Source organism: Doryrhamphus excisus, chromosome 13, assembly GCF_030265055.1.
Source record: "Doryrhamphus excisus isolate RoL2022-K1 chromosome 13, RoL_Dexc_1.0, whole genome shotgun sequence".
NCBI classification, from domain to species: Eukaryota; Metazoa; Chordata; class Actinopteri; order Syngnathiformes; family Syngnathidae; genus Doryrhamphus; species Doryrhamphus excisus.
Window position 1 is genome coordinate 13073756 of NC_080478.1, and position 18070 is coordinate 13091825.

Sequence of the window (18070 nt, forward strand, 5' to 3'; positions counted from 1 at the left end):
TGGCCTGTGGGCCAAATGTGGCCCGCAGGACACTAGTTTGAGTGTTAAAGGTTAAATAACTGTTAATAGTTATCCTCCCTATCTGTGTGGAAGTTTTTGGCTATTTAAGTTTAAAGGAAATAACTTGAAGGCTACCGTTTAGGTCGCTAGCTCTCTAGTTTGCGAGTTAGCATGTGTCTCAAGACCCTGCAGTTGCGCAATATGTTGTAAATAAAAAGAGTATAAATGTGACTATAGTCGTGTTTTGTCATGTCTACAGGGCTCTAATAATGTTTTGTTAATTTTAATCTGAAAAAATAATTTGTCTACCCACCAACTACATGTGGTTTCTTAAGTTTTTATTATTTGCCGTTTTATTATTATATTTATTTATTACTGATTGATTGATTTTCTTTATTCTTGATTTGTTTATTTATTTTTCATCTCATTTTGTGCAGAAAAATAAAATTAAGATATTTCAAAACAGTGGAATGTTTTATCAGAGCTTTTATTGTAGAAAATCGGAACCAAAGCACTGAAAAAGTTTGTATATTTTTCTGTTTTTAATAAATGCGTTTTTCTTTTTTTTGGAAAACCTGATGCGGCCCAGCCTTGCCCAGACCCTAGCTCCAGTGGCCCCCAGGTAAATTAAGTTTGAGACCCCTGGTTTATACCCATAGCAGCCAATGACTTTCTTTTCTTTGCACCATGAGCTAGTGCATTGTCATGCATGCTACGGAAGGTACAGTTCTTCATTTTGTGCCGTGGAAGAAAGTAGTCACTGAGTAACTCTAAATAAGTTTCTGAGGTCATGTATGTTCACACCTTCAGGGAGCATAAAGAGGAATGCCAGCTAGCAAAACATGACTCCGCCACCACCTTGCTGACATCATCGCCTTGCATTTAAGACTCCATGCAACTTAAGTTGAATTCACATGTTTTGAGTTTATTCTCTGGGGTTTCCGAGCAAACATAAATGCAACAAATTGTATTTCTGCACCAAGAGTTACAAAGTGAGTCCTTCTGTTTATTGAGACCACACATACACATAACTTTTTTTTTTCCTAATAAGGAAGTGTCGTTCCAAGGTTGAGGTGTTGTACGTTGGAGATACATACTGTATATGATGTTGGAATTGCACTTCTGTTGATGTGTTCAGGTCAATAACATGCCTCACTTATATAACTACACTTATTTGCCCCCTGTGTGTGTGTGTGTGATGTACTGTATAGATGGATGAAGCAAACACATCCCACACTGTTATTTTTTTGTCCTTGCTCTCACTTCCTTCTAGAAAGCTCTAACTCCCAATGTCTTCTTTGCTGCAAAGGAGTTGTAGAAGTGAAACAAGAGTGCGACGTGTGCCGCCTTTCCACTCTGAGGGATTCGTGTACGACATCGGCAGTGATAGAAAGTCATGGGTTGGTGAAACGTTGCTATTGTGTTTTAAGATGCACAAAATGCATCAGTTTCAGTCGGAGTCTCTTCCTCCCGTCTTGGGTTTCTATTATTGTCTCGCAAACTCCTCTCATGCACTCCCACAGATTTCTGCTCCCTCTTTCACACAACCCATGCATGCTTCTGTTGCCTAGCAACACCTCATAGGCAGACATGAGGACATCTCAGTGATGGATGCTAGGGGCCTGCTGACATGAGGTAGCTACTAAAATCTGTTTATTTGTTGTATTTTTGTGTTGATGTGAATGCAGTTTGTCGGAATGGTACGTACGTATGTTTCAAAGTTATAGTACAGTTTTTCCATGTCAGTTAGTGACAATTCATTCCCACCATGTTCCATATATTTTATAAGGTGACACAATAACTAACTTATGTGCTTATACTGTCTTTAAAGTGTGTTCAGCATTTTCTTTAAGAGACACAAAAGTGTGGCAATAGCTTAAGATTTTGCAGTGGTGAAATGTGTAAAAAAAAAAAAAAGCAGGATGTAAATTGTGCAATGACCTATGAATAATGGCCCACACTGTTTAATAATCTTATAATGGATATACTGTAATACTTCTGCTGTTGAATGTTGTATTGTTCCTAAATGCAGTTATTGCTCAAATTGTATAGTCAATTTTGTAGTTGACTTTATTCCATTAAGACTCCATCATTCTTCAGTGCTTCAAGTGGAACATTTTATACTGTGCAATAGCGACCCGTGAATGCATCTTCTTCCTTATCAGTTATCAGTTTCTCAGAAGACATCGCAGCCAATGAGAGAACAGTACCACATTTGAATTTATGGTCTTTTATTGGAAAAACAAAATGTAAAGACTAGCATGTACAACTTGGAATGCAGATCAACTGAACTAGACAGAACAGTTGGACTGGGCCGGGCCTCACCGCAAGCACCCAACCCCCAACACGCACACACACGCACGCACACACACACACACACACACACTAGAAATGCCGCAAAGCACCGACCCGGTCCCCACTAAACTGAAATGAACATCCCCACAGAAGTGATACATACACAACATCAGAGCCAATACAACGTACCCCAACATGCTTCAGTGAGGAATAACAGCTTTCATTCAAGTTCAACTGAAACGTTGGAACGTTCCCGTTGAGACCTGCCGACCTTACACCAGAAATCACACCTGGAAAAGCCCTCGTGACAGGAGGACACACCCGCCTCTTGCCACCCCTCCTCCCCTCAAAAAAGGTAAACACATAAAAGGATAAAAGCAAATCTCCTGCCATGCCAGAAAGACGGTCTAATATGAAGTCTTATGTATTCCATTTCCAATATCTTTATGCAGGCTGACTCGCTCACGCCCATGTGACAACTAACCCCTCCCCCCTAGCCAACGGGTCCCTCCTACTTCCTGCCACGGGCACCCCATTGTCAACAGTAACTAGTCCAAAGCGGCATGCATATAGAACAGAAAGAAAGGAAACAGGAAGTGGTAGAAGAAAGGCGACTGGCCAGCCCAAAGAATCGATGACATCAGGCAGATGGAACCAGGAAGCAGAAGGGCAGCGGCCAGAATGAGCCAGCTGCAGAGAGGCCGCTTGGCTAATAAGTCGAGATCCGATTGGGCAGCTCACCACTGGGCGGCGGGAACACAAGCCAGTACATGCACTCGTTTCATTTTTTGTCTTTTTTTTTTACCTTTTTTTTGAGCTTGTTAATACGGACAGAGTTTCAGTTTTCCAACATTCATTGTAAGTTGTCTATACAGAACAGTATGAATAAATGTAGATTTTTGCAATAAGAGGTAAGTGAAACATTTGACTGATTCTTGGTCTTAAATGTGAGCCCGCTTCATTTGCAAGTCATCATCTGAACAAATTCTGTGGAGCAAAATAAAACAAATAAAAAAAATCAGCCATGTCTGATCAGTGAATCAAAACACCAAACACTGAGCTCGTCCCGTACCTTCATAGTTGACCTGACCGTCTCCGTCGATGTCTGCTTCTCTGATCATCTCATCCACTTCTTCATCTGTCAGCTTCTCCCCCAGATTAGTCATCACATGACGCAGCTCTGCAGCGCTAATGAAACCGTTGCCATCCTATCAAAGACACCATAGTTCACGTTTAAGAAAAACACCATAAATCGACTTGACTCACCTTATCGAAGACCCTGAATGCCTCCCTAATCTCCTCCTCGCTGTCAGTGTCTTTCATCTTCCTGGCCATCATTGTCAAGAACTCAGGAAAGTCAATAGTCCCGTTGCCTAGGTGAAAAGGACTAAATTGCACAACTTTCCAAAAAAAACAACAGTTCAATTTTGAATAGAAGCCAGCGTACCATCGGCATCCACCTCATTGATCATGTCCTGGAGTTCGGCCTCTGTAGGGTTTTGACCCAATGATCTCATGACGGTGCCCAGTTCCTTTGTGGTGATGGTGCCGTCGCCATCCTTGTCAAACAGGGAGAAGGCCTCCTTGAACTCTGGACAGATGCCAAGGAAGTTACCAAAACATAAAACATTGAAAAGAATCATTGAGAAACGTAGCAAGTGTTATCTTACCAGCAATCTGCTCCTCTGTAAGTTGGTCAGCCTGAAAGACAGAAGCAATGTTGGTAATATGAACCTGTACTGTACTTCAATAGGCTCGGCATACATTTGCAAGCCTGGTGTAAAACTAGCAACCTGATGGCAGCAAACATTTACATTTTGAAGGGGCGAAAGAACATTTTAAACTAAACATTTGTTTACTTACTACACAAAAATATTTACAAATAGAAGAAATAGAAGTGAAAGAAACAGCAAGAGCATCCATCCATCCATTTTCAATGACGCAGGTATGCTGGAGCCAAGAGGTGAGGTACACCCTGGACTGGACTAGCCAATCACAGGGCACATATAGACCATTTACACTCACATTCATACCTATGGACAATTTGAATTCGCCACTTAACCTAGCATGTTTTTGGAATATGGGAGTAAACATGTTAAGAGTACAGAGCCAAACATAATAACAGAACACTGTGCTTTTGTGCTTCTAACAGTGGAATGTGAGAGGAAAGGAAATGCATGCCAAGGGTAGAGAGCCTGTAAAAATGATGCATCAGAGACCTGGCATTTATTTCCAGCGACAGCGTCTGGTGTAACATTAAATACAGCAATGACTGATTCAACGCAATAGGGCGAGATAATTGACAAGTGGGAAAACTTTACACCACATTCCCAGCCTTACAAAAACCCCCCCTTAACACAGCCCACATCATGCCTGTTGCAACTGATACTCGGTTTTGACAAGTCAGTGCAAGTTACTGCCGTACTACGCACAACAGATAGAAAATACCATATTTTCCAGGCAGTGTAACGTTAAGGCTGCAGTACTAGTATTGCAAGTACTAAAAGCAAATGGTACTTTTTAATTTTTCTGAGTATGATTTTGTTCCCAACCTTTAATCCGTCAAAGTGAATATCTGTAAGGTCCGTAACCAGCTTCAGAGCTTTCGGTTCAGTTCTTTTTTTCACAGCACCAACTTTCCCAATACCACCGTGTCTTCCATCCAACCGTAAAGTCCCTCCTCTACGCTGCTTCTGATCCACACCTCTTCCTCCTGTGCCTCCCCCAGGACTTCCACTTTTGGTACCAAGGCCATCCAGCTCTCCCCGCACCACCACCAAGCTCTCTGCGAGGCACTCGACACGCTTGTTGGACTGGACCATCTGCTTTTTAACCTCTGCTAGCTCAGCTTTGGTTGCCTTCAGGCAATTCCTCATGTCCTGCATCTCTCGGACCAAGCTGTCCATTCGGCTGGAAGAGCAGTCCATGAGCATTTGGAGGAAAGCTCTGTAGCTTCTCTCCTGCTGCTGGAGGAGTTCCTTATAGACGTGTTGTTGTTCATCCAATAAGTCATAGACAGTGGATAAACTCAACAGCTCATCCCTTATTGGGTACAAAGTGACCTTCTGGGGCAGCATTTATGTTTTTGATGAAATAAGTGAAAATATGATGCTCAGACTATGACTCACTCCTAATGAGAGACAGCAGATTCTGGGGCATCCGTTTAAATAGATAAACAAGAGTTTTCCAGGTAGGTCATCAGTCAAAAGAGTAGCAATAACGTAGCAACACTTGGGTTAAAATCCTTCAAGAGAACTTAGCTGGTGATCAATAGCTCCTGATCCATTCATATAGTCGTCCCATGAGGTGTCCAACCAGACCGGAGACTGCTGTGTGTCCTTGTGTTGAGTGGAAATGACCAAACGCTGTCCTTTGTGGGTTGCATCCGAGCATGGGGAAACTTCCCATGTGTGTGTGTGTGTGTGTTTGTGTCGAGGTTTTTCATCACTCCAGAAGATGAAGACACAGCTGATGCCTCCACCTCCAGTAATATTTCAACAGTATGTGTTGCATGTGTGTGTGAGACAATCCTTCCAGAACAGACTACAAAAATGTGTCCAAAAAGAAAGAACTGTATTGTGTGTGTGAGTGATCACGTCCAGACAAGAGGGAGGTCACAGAGGTCTTGTCTATCAATGTGTGTTAATCTATGCCCCGTCTAACAGCTACAGTTGCATCTCCTGGAGAGGATCAGTTGGCGGGTAATCTGAGCTGCCAGACAGCATTATAAGTCACAACTAATGGGCCCCTTTGGAAGGAAACAACGCACAGGTGGTCACAATCATTTTCATCACATTATAAACACTCCCGTCCCATGTTCAGAGTTATATGTATGCAGTGTACAGACCACAGGGTATGGTACAATGCTAACACCTTGTGGGTCCCTGAGCGTCACTGTCTGACATTCACCCGCAAGATGGATATACATTTCTAAACAATGAACATAAAACAGTGGCTCTTTTGTCCATCAGAGAAGAGGAGTTACTGATACTGGTAGTCTCCATTTTCTTCACAACACCCATGTTGACCTAGTAATATTTATTCTTGGGCCCATTGTCAGGATCATGGATAAACTGTTAGCCAAATGACACTGTTAGCAGCTATACTCCATTTTTATTTTATTCATTGATGCTCTGGGGGTGTCATAAATCCTCCCTAGATTAACTACGACTCAATATTCAGTTCAATGGACACACGCACAGTCACAAATTTTGTTAAAATTAAAAAAAAAAAAACTTTTAGAAATGTTGAAAACACTGGAGTTGGGGCCGAGTCATAATCAAATCAATTAACTGCACGATACCTGAAAACAAATTTGCAAATTTTGCCGGTCTCGATATATTGACATGTGCATGCGTGTTTGACTTCCTCCCGTCTCTCTACAGAACAGGTCATTGTGATGAGAAGGAACGTTTGTTCCGGCGAACTGACACTAACCCCCGTCCCGAACTAAAGACGTTGACATAGCGGCCTGAAACAAAGTTGGAGGAAAAATGCCTCTTACGGAGCACGACTTGCAACAAGCAGGGTTAGCTTAGTTTAATAGAGCACGCTGTGTGTGTGTGTGTGCGCAGCTCAGGCTCTACGGGTGTGTTTACACCGTGTTGCCTTTTACCGCTTGTTAAAATAAGCAAGTGTTTTACCATGCCTGGAGACATGCAAGTTTTACGTGAACTAAGGATGAGAGGCACGTTTATTCTTGCTCCCAGCTCATCTTAACGGTCAACACCCAACACAGGCAAACCACTTCAGGCCTTCACAGTAAGAGCGCCACATCCTGTCTTGTTGTGCAAACAAAATGAGGGTAGCAATATCTTGCATTACAAATGGTACTGCATTGGTACTGTGACAACGTCTTCCTTAACCACAAGCAAATAACAATTAGGTGAAGATTGTGTAGAAATGTTTGCAGTGGCTGACATTACACCCCATTAGATCACAAGTTAGCCAAGCTACATCCACTTCTGAATTACTGGGCGAAACTGTGCAACAATGTATTGCATCAAGGAAGACGTGTATATGCAAATGCACCAGCATCTGAATTGACACAATGTGAACTTACAGAGTTACAATGCTAAATGTAAGACGCTAATTGTTTTGATCGATACAGTCAAACTGTCATCAGCAAGAAGTAAAAACCTGATGAAATAAATATGATTTAACTAACATTGAAAAGCTATTTTCTAAAACATATCGTGAAAAGGTTTGACTTTAGAGTCAATTCATCTTATCGAACACCCTAAACAAACTCCACCCCCAGCCAAATTTCAGGTTTGCTTGGTACTCATTATGTAAAAACTAAATCAATTAAGGATTTTTTTTTAGTCCCATATAGAAATAGATATAGAAACTGTTCTGCAATACTTGTTCATCTGGTTTCGCACAGTCATGGACAGAACTAGTTTGTTACTGTAGTGCTTTACTTTATGGATCCGTTTTAACTAAACTGGTTTCTGGAGTCAGTTTTGGTAAATGGGGCGTGTTAAGCATTCGGAACGTGATGATGTTGATGAAAACCAAATTCAAACTGGTAACACCACATAATAGGCAAAACGTGCGTTGGGCAATATACAGTATATTAAATACACTATTACAAGCTGTGCAATGCAACCACTCTAGTTGGGCATGGCATCAATATATGAAAAGATATGCAACACCAGCAACTGGAATGCACTTATTTGTCATTGACGAATGGATACATACAATGGACAACAAAAAAGAAAGAAAACAACTGAGAATATTTCGTTGCCTAGGTTGTCTTAATAATTCCTTCGAATAAAAAACATGAATACTGGAGATGTCATTCGCTGCAATGCTAACATTGGTAGCCGGCTGGGCAGTCACAAGTGTCTGTTTCCGTAAAGAACACTACGTCGTAACTTCTTGGCGTCTTTCAAAATCCCGTACCTCGTCTTACGTTACAAAGTGTTAATTTAAAAAATAGGTTACATATGGCGTGGACAATCTACGTGCAGCGCTAACAACTCGCAAGTTAGCATGCTAGCGCTTGCAATTGATTCTACTGCAGCCGAATATGAGTGAGCCGATTTCAACAACAGGTCCAAAGCAAACCTAAACCTTGAACATTCATTTCTGATACGCCAAAACTGCGTCATGTAGCAATATTTCGTCCATGTTGACTATATATATATATATATATATATATATATAGTTAATTAAAAATACTCACCATACTTGTTTCACTTGCGCCTAGTTGTCTGCTAAGGCTACAGGATGAGAAGAAATGGACGTTGGCGGGTTGCGAACAAGACTGCCTGGAGGCGGGGAACCGAGTCGAAGCACTTCTCTACAAGCTGGAAGTATTTCTCCGCGCGGTGACACCACCAGTTCCTCTTAGAACTTCACATGTGTTACCGCATATTTGTCAATTGTAATCTGTATTGGAAAACATTACTAAAATCAAGCATTTGGCATTACAAAAGATAACCATTAAATCATGATTATGTACAAAGTAATTAAACTCGTTGTAAAATGTGTCACTATTGCGCAGTTGCAGTGGCGCACTATTTTCTTTTGCCAGCATTTTGTTGGCGGAAGGATACATTTCGTAAATTGGTCCTGACATACTTTTGACAAGATGTGGTTTTGCTTTTGAGAGGCGATCCCTGATTGGGCAAGGCGGAGCCGCAATATTGTACGCGCTATTCGAAGGCCGCTGGTTGGCCGTAACTGATCTGCAATGCGTCAAACCACTGCGAGGTATAGGCGGCAGAAGGGACCGTCAACAAATAGTAATACTCGTAGTAGTAACAGTAGTTGTCATACCTGAACTGTTGAACTAAATCTTAAAATAATCATGTAAAAAAACAAGTAAAATCAATACAAGCAAGCTATGTTGCCTTACTAAATTCACATTGAGGACAGATAACCTTGTCATATATTACAGTCAACTCCATAACAAATGCAGTGTAATAAATCCTGCCAGAATGTGGGAGGCCACATGAAATAAAATAAAATAAAAAAAATAGGGAAGAAAATGCAAGAAAACCTTTTGCACCAGAAACACATTATAATACTTTTTATTTCATAACTAAAACCTCAAAGTCACATAATTTTACATATTATAAACAAATTCTATTGTATCAGCTTGTAATTGTTGTGTGAAAATTTGCAACTTTTAGACATCATACATACAAACTTATCTTAGTCCATGCAGAGAAATCACTTAAGTGTCTTTTTGCCACTGAGCAATGTCTGTGTGTGACTGCTTCAGTCTTCCAGTAGTATATCGAGTTCTTCTAATGGCAGCCTGAGTCGCAGTTCTTTCTCCGTCATCAGATCTATAAACTCTTGTAGGTTGTCAGGAAACAGCTGCACTGCATCCATATATAAACCCTGGTTAAACACACATGCAAGCACACATCTGCATTAATGCAAATCCCTAATTATCCATGTGATACACACATAGTAAATATATGAAAATATTGGGGCTATGTTTCAATTCGAGCAATTCTGCCCCGAATTGGAATTTGAGTGCAGTGTGTTGCAAGTAGGAGTATGGCAATATACGGGTTGCATTATCAACAATAATTCCTGAAAAAATTTGTACCATCAGGAACTAAGTACGCATTGGACAAAGTACAGGTGTATACATTTTGAAGTGTGTGTATTGAAACGCCGTCTGTGTCATACCTTCACCCAGGGGATATTCTGTAAAGCTTTGTAGAAAAGTCCCTTGGCTTTATCCATTTTGCCCTCTGACACCTACAAATCCAAAACACAATAAGCATAAAGCACATATTTAAGTCTACTCAAGATATAGCTAATTTAAACAAAAAAAAGGGCCAATCGATAGCCACAAACATAAACTGGATAAAATATTTTTCATTGTAGGTGGCTTTGTGAATGATTTGCTATCTCACCAGGTAGTGAATGTACATCCTCCAAAGTAAAGGACAGTGAGCGCCCATCTTGGTCACTATAGCACTTTCAAACAGGCCACGGATACGATTGCTGAGACCATTCTCTGGCAGGACACTCAAGGCGGCGCTTTTGTCACAGGATCTAGGATTGCCATAAAATATGTCAATTAAACATGTTTTCATGTTTGAAGAATATAATAGTTATTTTTTTGTCACTGCACAAATTGTAGCATGTAAAAAAAAAGTAAGAACATAACATCTTTAAAAATATACCATGAAATAAGATAAATGTATCGGTGCACAAATATGATGGTGCGTGATACATCCTGTAAACAACAATATGGAGTGGTGCAAATTAACAATTGTGAATTTTCTAAGGGGAACAATACTTCATACTTCATCTTTTTCCACTTTTACCTTTGTGCAGCATCCACCAGTTGCTTCCTTTGTTGTTCAGCAACAATAGCAAAGAGCCGTGGCACAACACTGCTGTTGCCCCTGGTTACAGCGTGAAAGAAGCGACGTGCCCGACCAGCGCTGTGGTAACTGTTCTCCACCTGAAACACGTCCCAAGAGCATCATCAAGCCAGATGAAAGGAGAAGCAGTGGCATGAAAAGTGTAATACAATTTATCTTTGTTTTTACCTGTACATATATGTTCCAGAGACAGGCACTATTTGGCCAGCTTGAAAGGACAGAGGTCAGCGTGTCCCTCAAAGTTCCCAGAGGAAACACATCGATGCTCATGTGGTACTTCAGCAGTGACGCCTGCTGCACCGCTAACGTCTCACACTCGGAAGCCAACCTGCTAACAATCAGCTGGCTGTTGGAGTGGTGAGCATCATGGTGAGAGACATTGTCTGATGTTAGCGTCCGGTGCAGCCCGTCCATACGCTCTCTGGCCTGGATGTAGACTGTGCTCGCTGCTTGGATGCCCATGGTGAGGTATTGGAACAGAGCATAGCAGCCTACCAGGCCTTTTAAACTCAGCTTCTCATCTCGGACACCATCTTGACCTATACATGGAATAATCACACCAAATGGGACACTTCTTCAAATGTACTATTTCTTAAATAATTGCTATATTTGCCTGGCTTTAGTGCAGTAGAAAGTTTGTTGGAATTTACTGAGTGCGCAAACCTTTTCTGTTGGCCTGGGGATTGCAGAGGTCTTCATCCAATGCTGATAAACTGGCAGTCAGTGTTTGTTCGTATGACTTTCTGGCTTTCAGGATGGCAACGGGGGAGACAAACTGTGATGATAAAGGTGATGAGGAGTTCCCCTCTGCTAGTACGGTTAATAGACACACAGCAGGGGATGGAGCTCCATCACTGAGCGCTCCACCTGGCCTACTTGCTCCATCTTCCACCTCAAGCTGGGCCCACAGCAGACACAACTCACAGAGCATGGGGCTGCACAGCCTTTTAGTCCCCCCTAGCGCTGTGGCTGTGGAGAACACTTTCCGAGCCTCTTCGAGGTTACCCAGTATCCACTCTAAGTGGGCAAACTCCCGCCACATTGCTAAAGACGAGCGGTTGTCTGGTTCTTTGAGCAGTGATTTGGCAATCCGCTTGCTGCTTTTGCTCTGAGAGCGGAGACGCTTTTTGTTGCTGTGCATGCAACGCAAAACCTGACAGATACACACAAATAAAGCAATGTAATTAATCCACTTTTAACACAATTTCAATAGAAGTCAAGCTCACACCAAAAAAAGTCCTACCTTAAGTTTCTCATACTGCATCCTACTCAACGATAAAGCCGCTCGGTGTTGGACCGGAAGGACAGGTTGCAGCATACTGAACATGTTGGTTATAAACTTCTCACCTTGCTTTCCAACACCTGCACACTTCCTGGTTCCTTGGAGTGTGGTCATGTGACCCACAGAGTTCACCCCGTGACTAGGTAGGCTGTGGAAGGTCAGAGGATGCTGGGAGTCATGACCTAAGTAGAGACAGGTTATTTTCCCCTTCAAGTTCATCAGGACAGCTATCAGAAAATATGCATATTTTTTTTAAAAAATGTGTATTTTTGGCCTAAATGCAGCTTTTTCAAACATAAAAATAGCTAAATAAAATAAACATAAGCATCCCAAAAAACACATTGAAAGTAAGGTTGTGATATATATTATTCTACTCTGGTCAGGTTATTGATGAGACTGTAGCTATGGCAGGAAGTACTGTCCAGAAAATCAACAAGAATTTCGCCAATGGTAACATCTGAGTCTAGGTTATCTCTTTTTCTTTTGTCTTATTTCATCTTATGTGGGCTATATTGTGTAAAACAAATTTAAAGATGGCTATAGGGGTGTTATGTTATATCTAGAGGGCTCTAATAATGGAAAAACACTTACTTAGAATGTGATGTTATAAGTAATGAATCCTGATATGTGGAAATTTGCTTATCACGATCAGGTATGGAACCAATCAACCACGATAAATGAGGGATTACTATATTCATATATTTTAAAATACATCTATTCATCCATCTTAGCCATGGTCAGGTTGACGATGGGGCAGCAACCCATGCAGACAGATTGAGACCTGTCCAGCTTTTTATGGGGAAATCCCAAAAGAGGCCAGTTGAGAGACCTGTCTACTGGGTCTTCCCCAAAACCTCAACCCAATAGAAGTGCTCTGAAAACCTCACACCCCTGAGGCGTCTTGCTCAAGTACTGTTAAAAATCATTCAGTGGATGTGGCTAGCAAACAACTATCGTGTATATTGGTACATTTTGTGTTGTATTTACCCTGAGTGAGCAGTGAAAGGTCCTCTAGAACCAGACCAGGCTGACACGGACCAGGAGACAACACAGAGTCCACTGGAAACCCCAGGAATGACAAGAAATTGAGAAGGAGGCGGAGCTGGAGCTCTGACGAGGACAAGCATATTAAAGAGGGGCCAATGTCATCGAACAACACCTAAGATGAAGAGACAGACAAAAGGATTTCTGTTATTTCTGCTATTTCTTTCAAATGTAAGTCAATTGGTTATCAATAACTTATTTTTACATACCTGTCTCTCTGGGTCGTCACAGTCCTCTTCTGATTGCCCCTTGGTTTTATCAGGCCTCCAAGGCAACCAATGAGCGGCTTCACGAGATGTCTCCACATCCAGCCAGACTGTCCATCGAGGCTGCCTCCGGTCCTTCACCTCTTCCTCTTCATCTTCCTCCTCCTCTTCTTCCTCTGTGGAAAAACAAAAAAAGACATCACTCCCAGTTTCATGCATGTGGCAAACCATTTTTCATAAAATTTGTTGTATTATGTATACCTGGACAGGGCTGCAACCATCCTCCTCGCTCTTGTTGGACCATCCATGCCTTCCAACCTTTTGCGCCCCACTCTCCAACTCTTGCCTCCCCACTGTCCCAGAATGGCTCAAAGAACTCAGCCTGCACACACGTATATATATATATATACACTGCATATTTGTACTTGTGCATCAGTCACTGTGTATTGGCAAAGAGTATAACATTTAATTCCCCTTTCCAAGAGCAATATTTTCAATATTAATATGTAATATAAACAATTTTGCCCCATGCAGAAGTGTTTTTAGCCTCATACCATAGTGGCTCAAACGGAAATTACACCATTTGTAACCTAACCCTAACCTATCTCATGACGTCCTGATGGCAAAAACATGTCTTTGAATGTGTCGATATTGTTGATCTGCACGGTCAGAAGCCATGGGACAGCCGATTGTACATTACCTGTTGCTTTGTGGTCAGCCCTCCTACACTGTCGGGTTTGTAAAACGTAAATTCTATCATGGCTTGAAAGATGGAGAATGCCTTCTCGGAGTGACCACACTGACGGAGGAAATGACACTGCTGGGTGAAGATATCTGAGCGATGACAATGGATAGGTTAATTACCATCATTGAGCAAAAAATATTGAATCTACAGTCAAACACAGCTATTTAGTCTTTAATGAATACATACATATATAGTAAGTCTTATGATAAAATTCTAACCTTTTCACTAGGATGCACATGTATGCCTGTTCCGGCAATTAGAGATGTTATTACTAATTTGTAGCGAGAATTATTATTATTATTAAGTAATCTAGGATATTTTATATATTTTACAAAAATGTGCATGTAAAAACAAGGTAAAGTTACCCAGCATATCCTCTTCAATCCCTGGCAGGGCCGGGTGAGAAACCATGCTGCCATCCCTGACAGCGCTGAGCGTGCTGAGACACTTCCCATAAGCAGAATTGACCTTTGACACACTGAAGTTGCTGAAATAGCTCTGGGTGAAGAGAAGATACTCCCTCCACAAAGGGCCACTATTTGGGTGGAGGAAGACCTAAAATACAACACATGAAGGAGGTGTTTTCCGAGACATGTTCTCAAGTGAGCTGTGTGAATTGCAATGCAACACAAAAAGGGTCAACCAACCAGCTTCTTCCACTCTTTAGCCAGAACTGATGGTTCCCAAAGCTCTTGGCAGATCTTGAGTCTCTCCAGCTGCAGCTCTATACAGCTGGGATTAGTAGCCACGGCACGGTCTGCAATGCTAAGCTTTTTTTCTAGCACTGCTTTATAGGATGCTTTGTTGCGCCGCTCGGACGTATCTGTTCCCCGTTGCTCCTCTTCGATTTCAAACACGGTGGCACTCAACTCATCCTAATGAGGGAGAGAAATGATACACAATGGGAGTACAGTAATCCCTCATTTATTGCGTTTATTTGGCTCCAGATCCGACTGTGATAAGTGAATTTCCCTAAGTCAGATTCCTTATTTATAAATTGTATATTTTCATAGTTAAGGCATAGAAAACCTGTTCAGGAGCTTCTAAATACAGTTTTTACACATGAAAACACAGATGACCCGGAAGAGTCCAATTGTACAGTGACTGCATTTAAAAATTGTTTTTAAAAATGAAAAGTGCATGTTTTCTTATCTTCGTTAATGAAGACAAACAAGACAAAAGTATCTAATCTATTAAACCACACATTAAAAAGAGAACCTCCCTACCTGGTACCTAATGAAGTTTAACCATAGCTGCGTGTCCGCTGGTTGTTCTCTAAGTTGCCTGTTAAACTCTTCCGTCCGGCCAACCATAAGGACAGATTCTTGCCCAGCCTCCACATTGTTCTCACAGTGATCCACCTCCTCCTGCTTTCCCTTCCCCTGCAGCCAGAGGGTAGTAGTGGAGTCGTACACACCTAGCGGATTCACTGATGATGTCTGTGCTTCCCCACCTGGATTATCACATACAACATACGTACATTCAACAGTAAGTCAAAAGAAGACAGAATAAACGAGTAAAGGAAAATATGACTGTAACCATAAGTAACTTGTTTTGGGGGACACATCTTTGATGTAACATGATACTGAAATAATGTGACAATGAATCTCTTACCAGTCTCTCCTTTTTTCTCCCCCCCAGTGCCACCCAGTGAAAGAAAGACGCTGGCATTGGCGACATCGCTGCCTTCCAGAACTTTTGGTAATAATGGAAGAGGCAGCTCAGATCTGAGTAATTGACGACACCCTGCAGAGAAGTATCTGTCTGCTCCTTTCTTTTTGTCCTTCTTCTTACTGGACTCCTCCCAGCTTACTTCTTGTCTGCGAGGGTCCAGACCCAGTGATGATCTACCTTTCCTTTTATATCTGTAAAAGTAAACACAGTTCCGAAAAATCTAAACACACAATGTTACAATGCAATAACATATGATTTATATTCAAATCATATATATGTACAAATATTGCAAGTTGGTGCATGTTTTACCTTGCTACTTGTCCTCTGTAAAGAGACTTATACGTCCAATTGGCGGGGTCGGCTTTTGGGTCGACACAAAATGGCTGTGCTGTGGGCGACGGAACGTCGTCCAACCATGAGAAACAAGTCGCTAATGGAGTAACCTTTGGCCTGTATAGCGGATAAGACAAAACAGTCATGAACAGAAATCAGAAGTCAGTTTTGAAGATTGTCGCAATTCAAAATGATGGGAAGCCATTAAAAATGTACAAATCAACAAGTTTGGTTGTGTGTTACCTGTCAGCTTCTTGTTTCCGTTTGAGATCACTTGGGAAGATTGGTTCAGAGTCTGATCCACTACTATCTGTATACTTTTTATTCTTTTCTTTGTGTTTTTTCTTCTTTTTTCCATGCTTTTCATGCTTCTTTTTCTTTTTTCTGGATGGCAAACTGTCTTCATCTTCTTGGATTTCACTGCATAAAATATTACATCAACATCAGCATCAGAGTCATGAGACAAAAAACAAAACATTGTACAGTGGAAGCCGCTTATCTTGACACCCCTCACTCTGACGATAGACATAAGATGAATGGGATAAAGAATTGCAGGGTCAACAGTAGTTATTTTTACCCTGATTCTTTGGTTTTAAATTATATTGAAGTGACAGGATAATTGTACGGTTCTGAGCTGTCATTCAGGGCAGTACTTTTATATGAACAACAATATGGTGGACAGATCGGCTTAAATGGGTTGGTGACACACAGTGGAGCAAAGTTTAACAGGTTTCACGGTAATATAAATAAATTAAAAAGGCTGACATCACGTAGCATGCAGGCAGTAGTAAATGTAACATTTAAAATACAAAAAAAAATTGTACCTTAAGTCTTTCCTGTCTAATGCGTCACTTTTGTTGTCTAAAAAGCGACTGTGAAGAGAGAGGGCATCACTGGTCTGAAAACTCTTATTATTGAGCCAGTTCAATTCTAAATGGGGAAATAAAACAAAAAACCACGTTACTCATACATCATTAGTGTAATCATACAGTTTTTACACACTTATTGTGGCATCATTGTGGCCTGATAGATTCACTGTTCATAAGCATCGATGCTAACATAGCACAGCTTCTTCACGTAACAATTGATAACGTTATCAATAAACCAATGACAACAATGGCTGTTGAAAGCAGTATTGGGTGTATCGGAAAAGTTTGTTACCGTTGGACGAATCGTCAACCTTGTCATTAGAAACTTGTGCAAAAGCTGGAAACAGCGCCATGTTGTTGTCCAATAGTCGCAGGAAAATGACGTCAATAATCAGTCGCCAGAAAATGAATGGAAGGTTGTACATACATGTAATAAAAAATAAACATATAGTAAATATTTCGAACAAGAATGTGGTCAACATTTTAATATAAAATAGTAACATAATAAATTACTAATAATATATAACAAAAAATATACATTGATGTTGGTCGAACCCCACTCTCTCGCGGCTTAGAAAACAGATGGATGGCATACATTGATATCTTATATTCATATTACATATAAATATAATAACAAATACTAAGGTACGAACAAAGGTATACGAGAAATGCTGGTTATAAATATCAATTTATCTATTTAGACCTACACACTGTACTGACAGTACATTATGAAATCTTCATATGAAGTGCATGAGATGCTTCATGACGTCACCACTATACTCGGTGTTACATTTAGATAAGAATCAGGATGTTTGATTAATATACTGTATTACTGAATATACTGTATTCCATTGACAAAACATGTTTTTGGATCGATGGTGTCTTCAGAGAAAAGCTACCTGTGTTGTTACTATGGCAACCAAGCTCTATCCAATCAGAAGTATGACTTAAAAGTTGTCAGCCAATGACATGTTGTTTACAAATTGTGAGACAAGCCCTGTCTTGGGAGATGCAAGCAGCAGCAGCTTGCTTAAAATGAAGAAAACCTTTTTCAAACCTGCTCTGCTTTTAATGTCAAAGACAGAAATGCATAGATATTGACTTTGTACAATGTGACAGTGAGCAGAGTCTTTGATGAGCAAAAAATATGCTTTTGAAAAACGTTATGTGGAATATGGGAGGCCCTCTTTGAAGAGCCCATACTAAATGGTTACACAACAAAAGCACTTGTTACAAATGGTATGAAATGTCTGAAATTACCA

General features: G+C 40.9%; 2 protein-coding genes across 2 annotated transcripts; both read right to left on the bottom strand.

Annotated features, from left to right (window-relative positions):
• Positions 1-2214: 2214 nt before the first annotated feature.
• Positions 2215-8623, bottom strand: LOC131140416 (calmodulin-alpha-like). Its single transcript, XM_058090826.1, has 6 exons — positions 8486-8623; positions 3966-3996; positions 3743-3886; positions 3562-3668; positions 3368-3503; positions 2215-3282 (listed from the first exon to the last, which is right to left on the bottom strand). Exons 1-6 carry the CDS (start codon positions 8486-8488, stop codon positions 3254-3256), a joined length of 450 nt encoding a protein of 149 aa, XP_057946809.1. The 5' UTR covers positions 8489-8623; the 3' UTR covers positions 2215-3253.
• Positions 8624-9310: 687 nt separating this feature from the next.
• On the bottom strand, positions 9311-17197 carry nrde2 (NRDE-2, necessary for RNA interference, domain containing). Its single transcript, XM_058090419.1, has 19 exons — positions 17101-17197; positions 16764-16869; positions 16183-16359; positions 15916-16056; positions 15547-15797; positions 15159-15385; positions 14580-14807; positions 14298-14487; positions 13888-14021; positions 13449-13569; positions 13191-13363; positions 12925-13096; positions 11899-12119; positions 11319-11808; positions 10824-11194; positions 10596-10735; positions 10179-10320; positions 9949-10020; positions 9311-9651 (listed from the first exon to the last, which is right to left on the bottom strand). Exons 1-19 carry the CDS (start codon positions 17159-17161, stop codon positions 9526-9528), a joined length of 3543 nt encoding a protein of 1180 aa, XP_057946402.1. The 5' UTR covers positions 17162-17197; the 3' UTR covers positions 9311-9525.
• Positions 17198-18070: the final 873 nt, after the last annotated feature.

Bases quoted from the DNA above. Each gene is read 5' to 3' on its own strand.
- LOC131140416 (XM_058090826.1), bottom strand. The intron at 3,669-3,742 runs GTACGCTGGCTT...CTTTTCACCTAG, and splicing joins CAATGAGGTGGATGCCGATG to GCAACGGGACTATTGACTTT. The intron at 3,283-3,367 runs GTACGGGACGAG...TTTGCTCCACAG, and splicing joins CGGTCAGGTCAACTATGAAG to AATTTGTTCAGATGATGACT.
- nrde2 (XM_058090419.1), bottom strand. From the start codon at position 17,161: ATGGCGCTGTTTCCAGCTTTTGCACAAGTTTCTAATGACAAGGTTGAC. The intron at 16,870-17,100 runs GTAACAAACTTT...TTCCCCATTTAG, and splicing joins GGTTGACGATTCGTCCAACG to AATTGAACTGGCTCAATAAT. The intron at 11,809-11,898 runs GTAGGACTTTTT...TGTATCTGTCAG, and splicing joins TGCAGTATGAGAAACTTAAG to GTTTTGCGTTGCATGCACAG.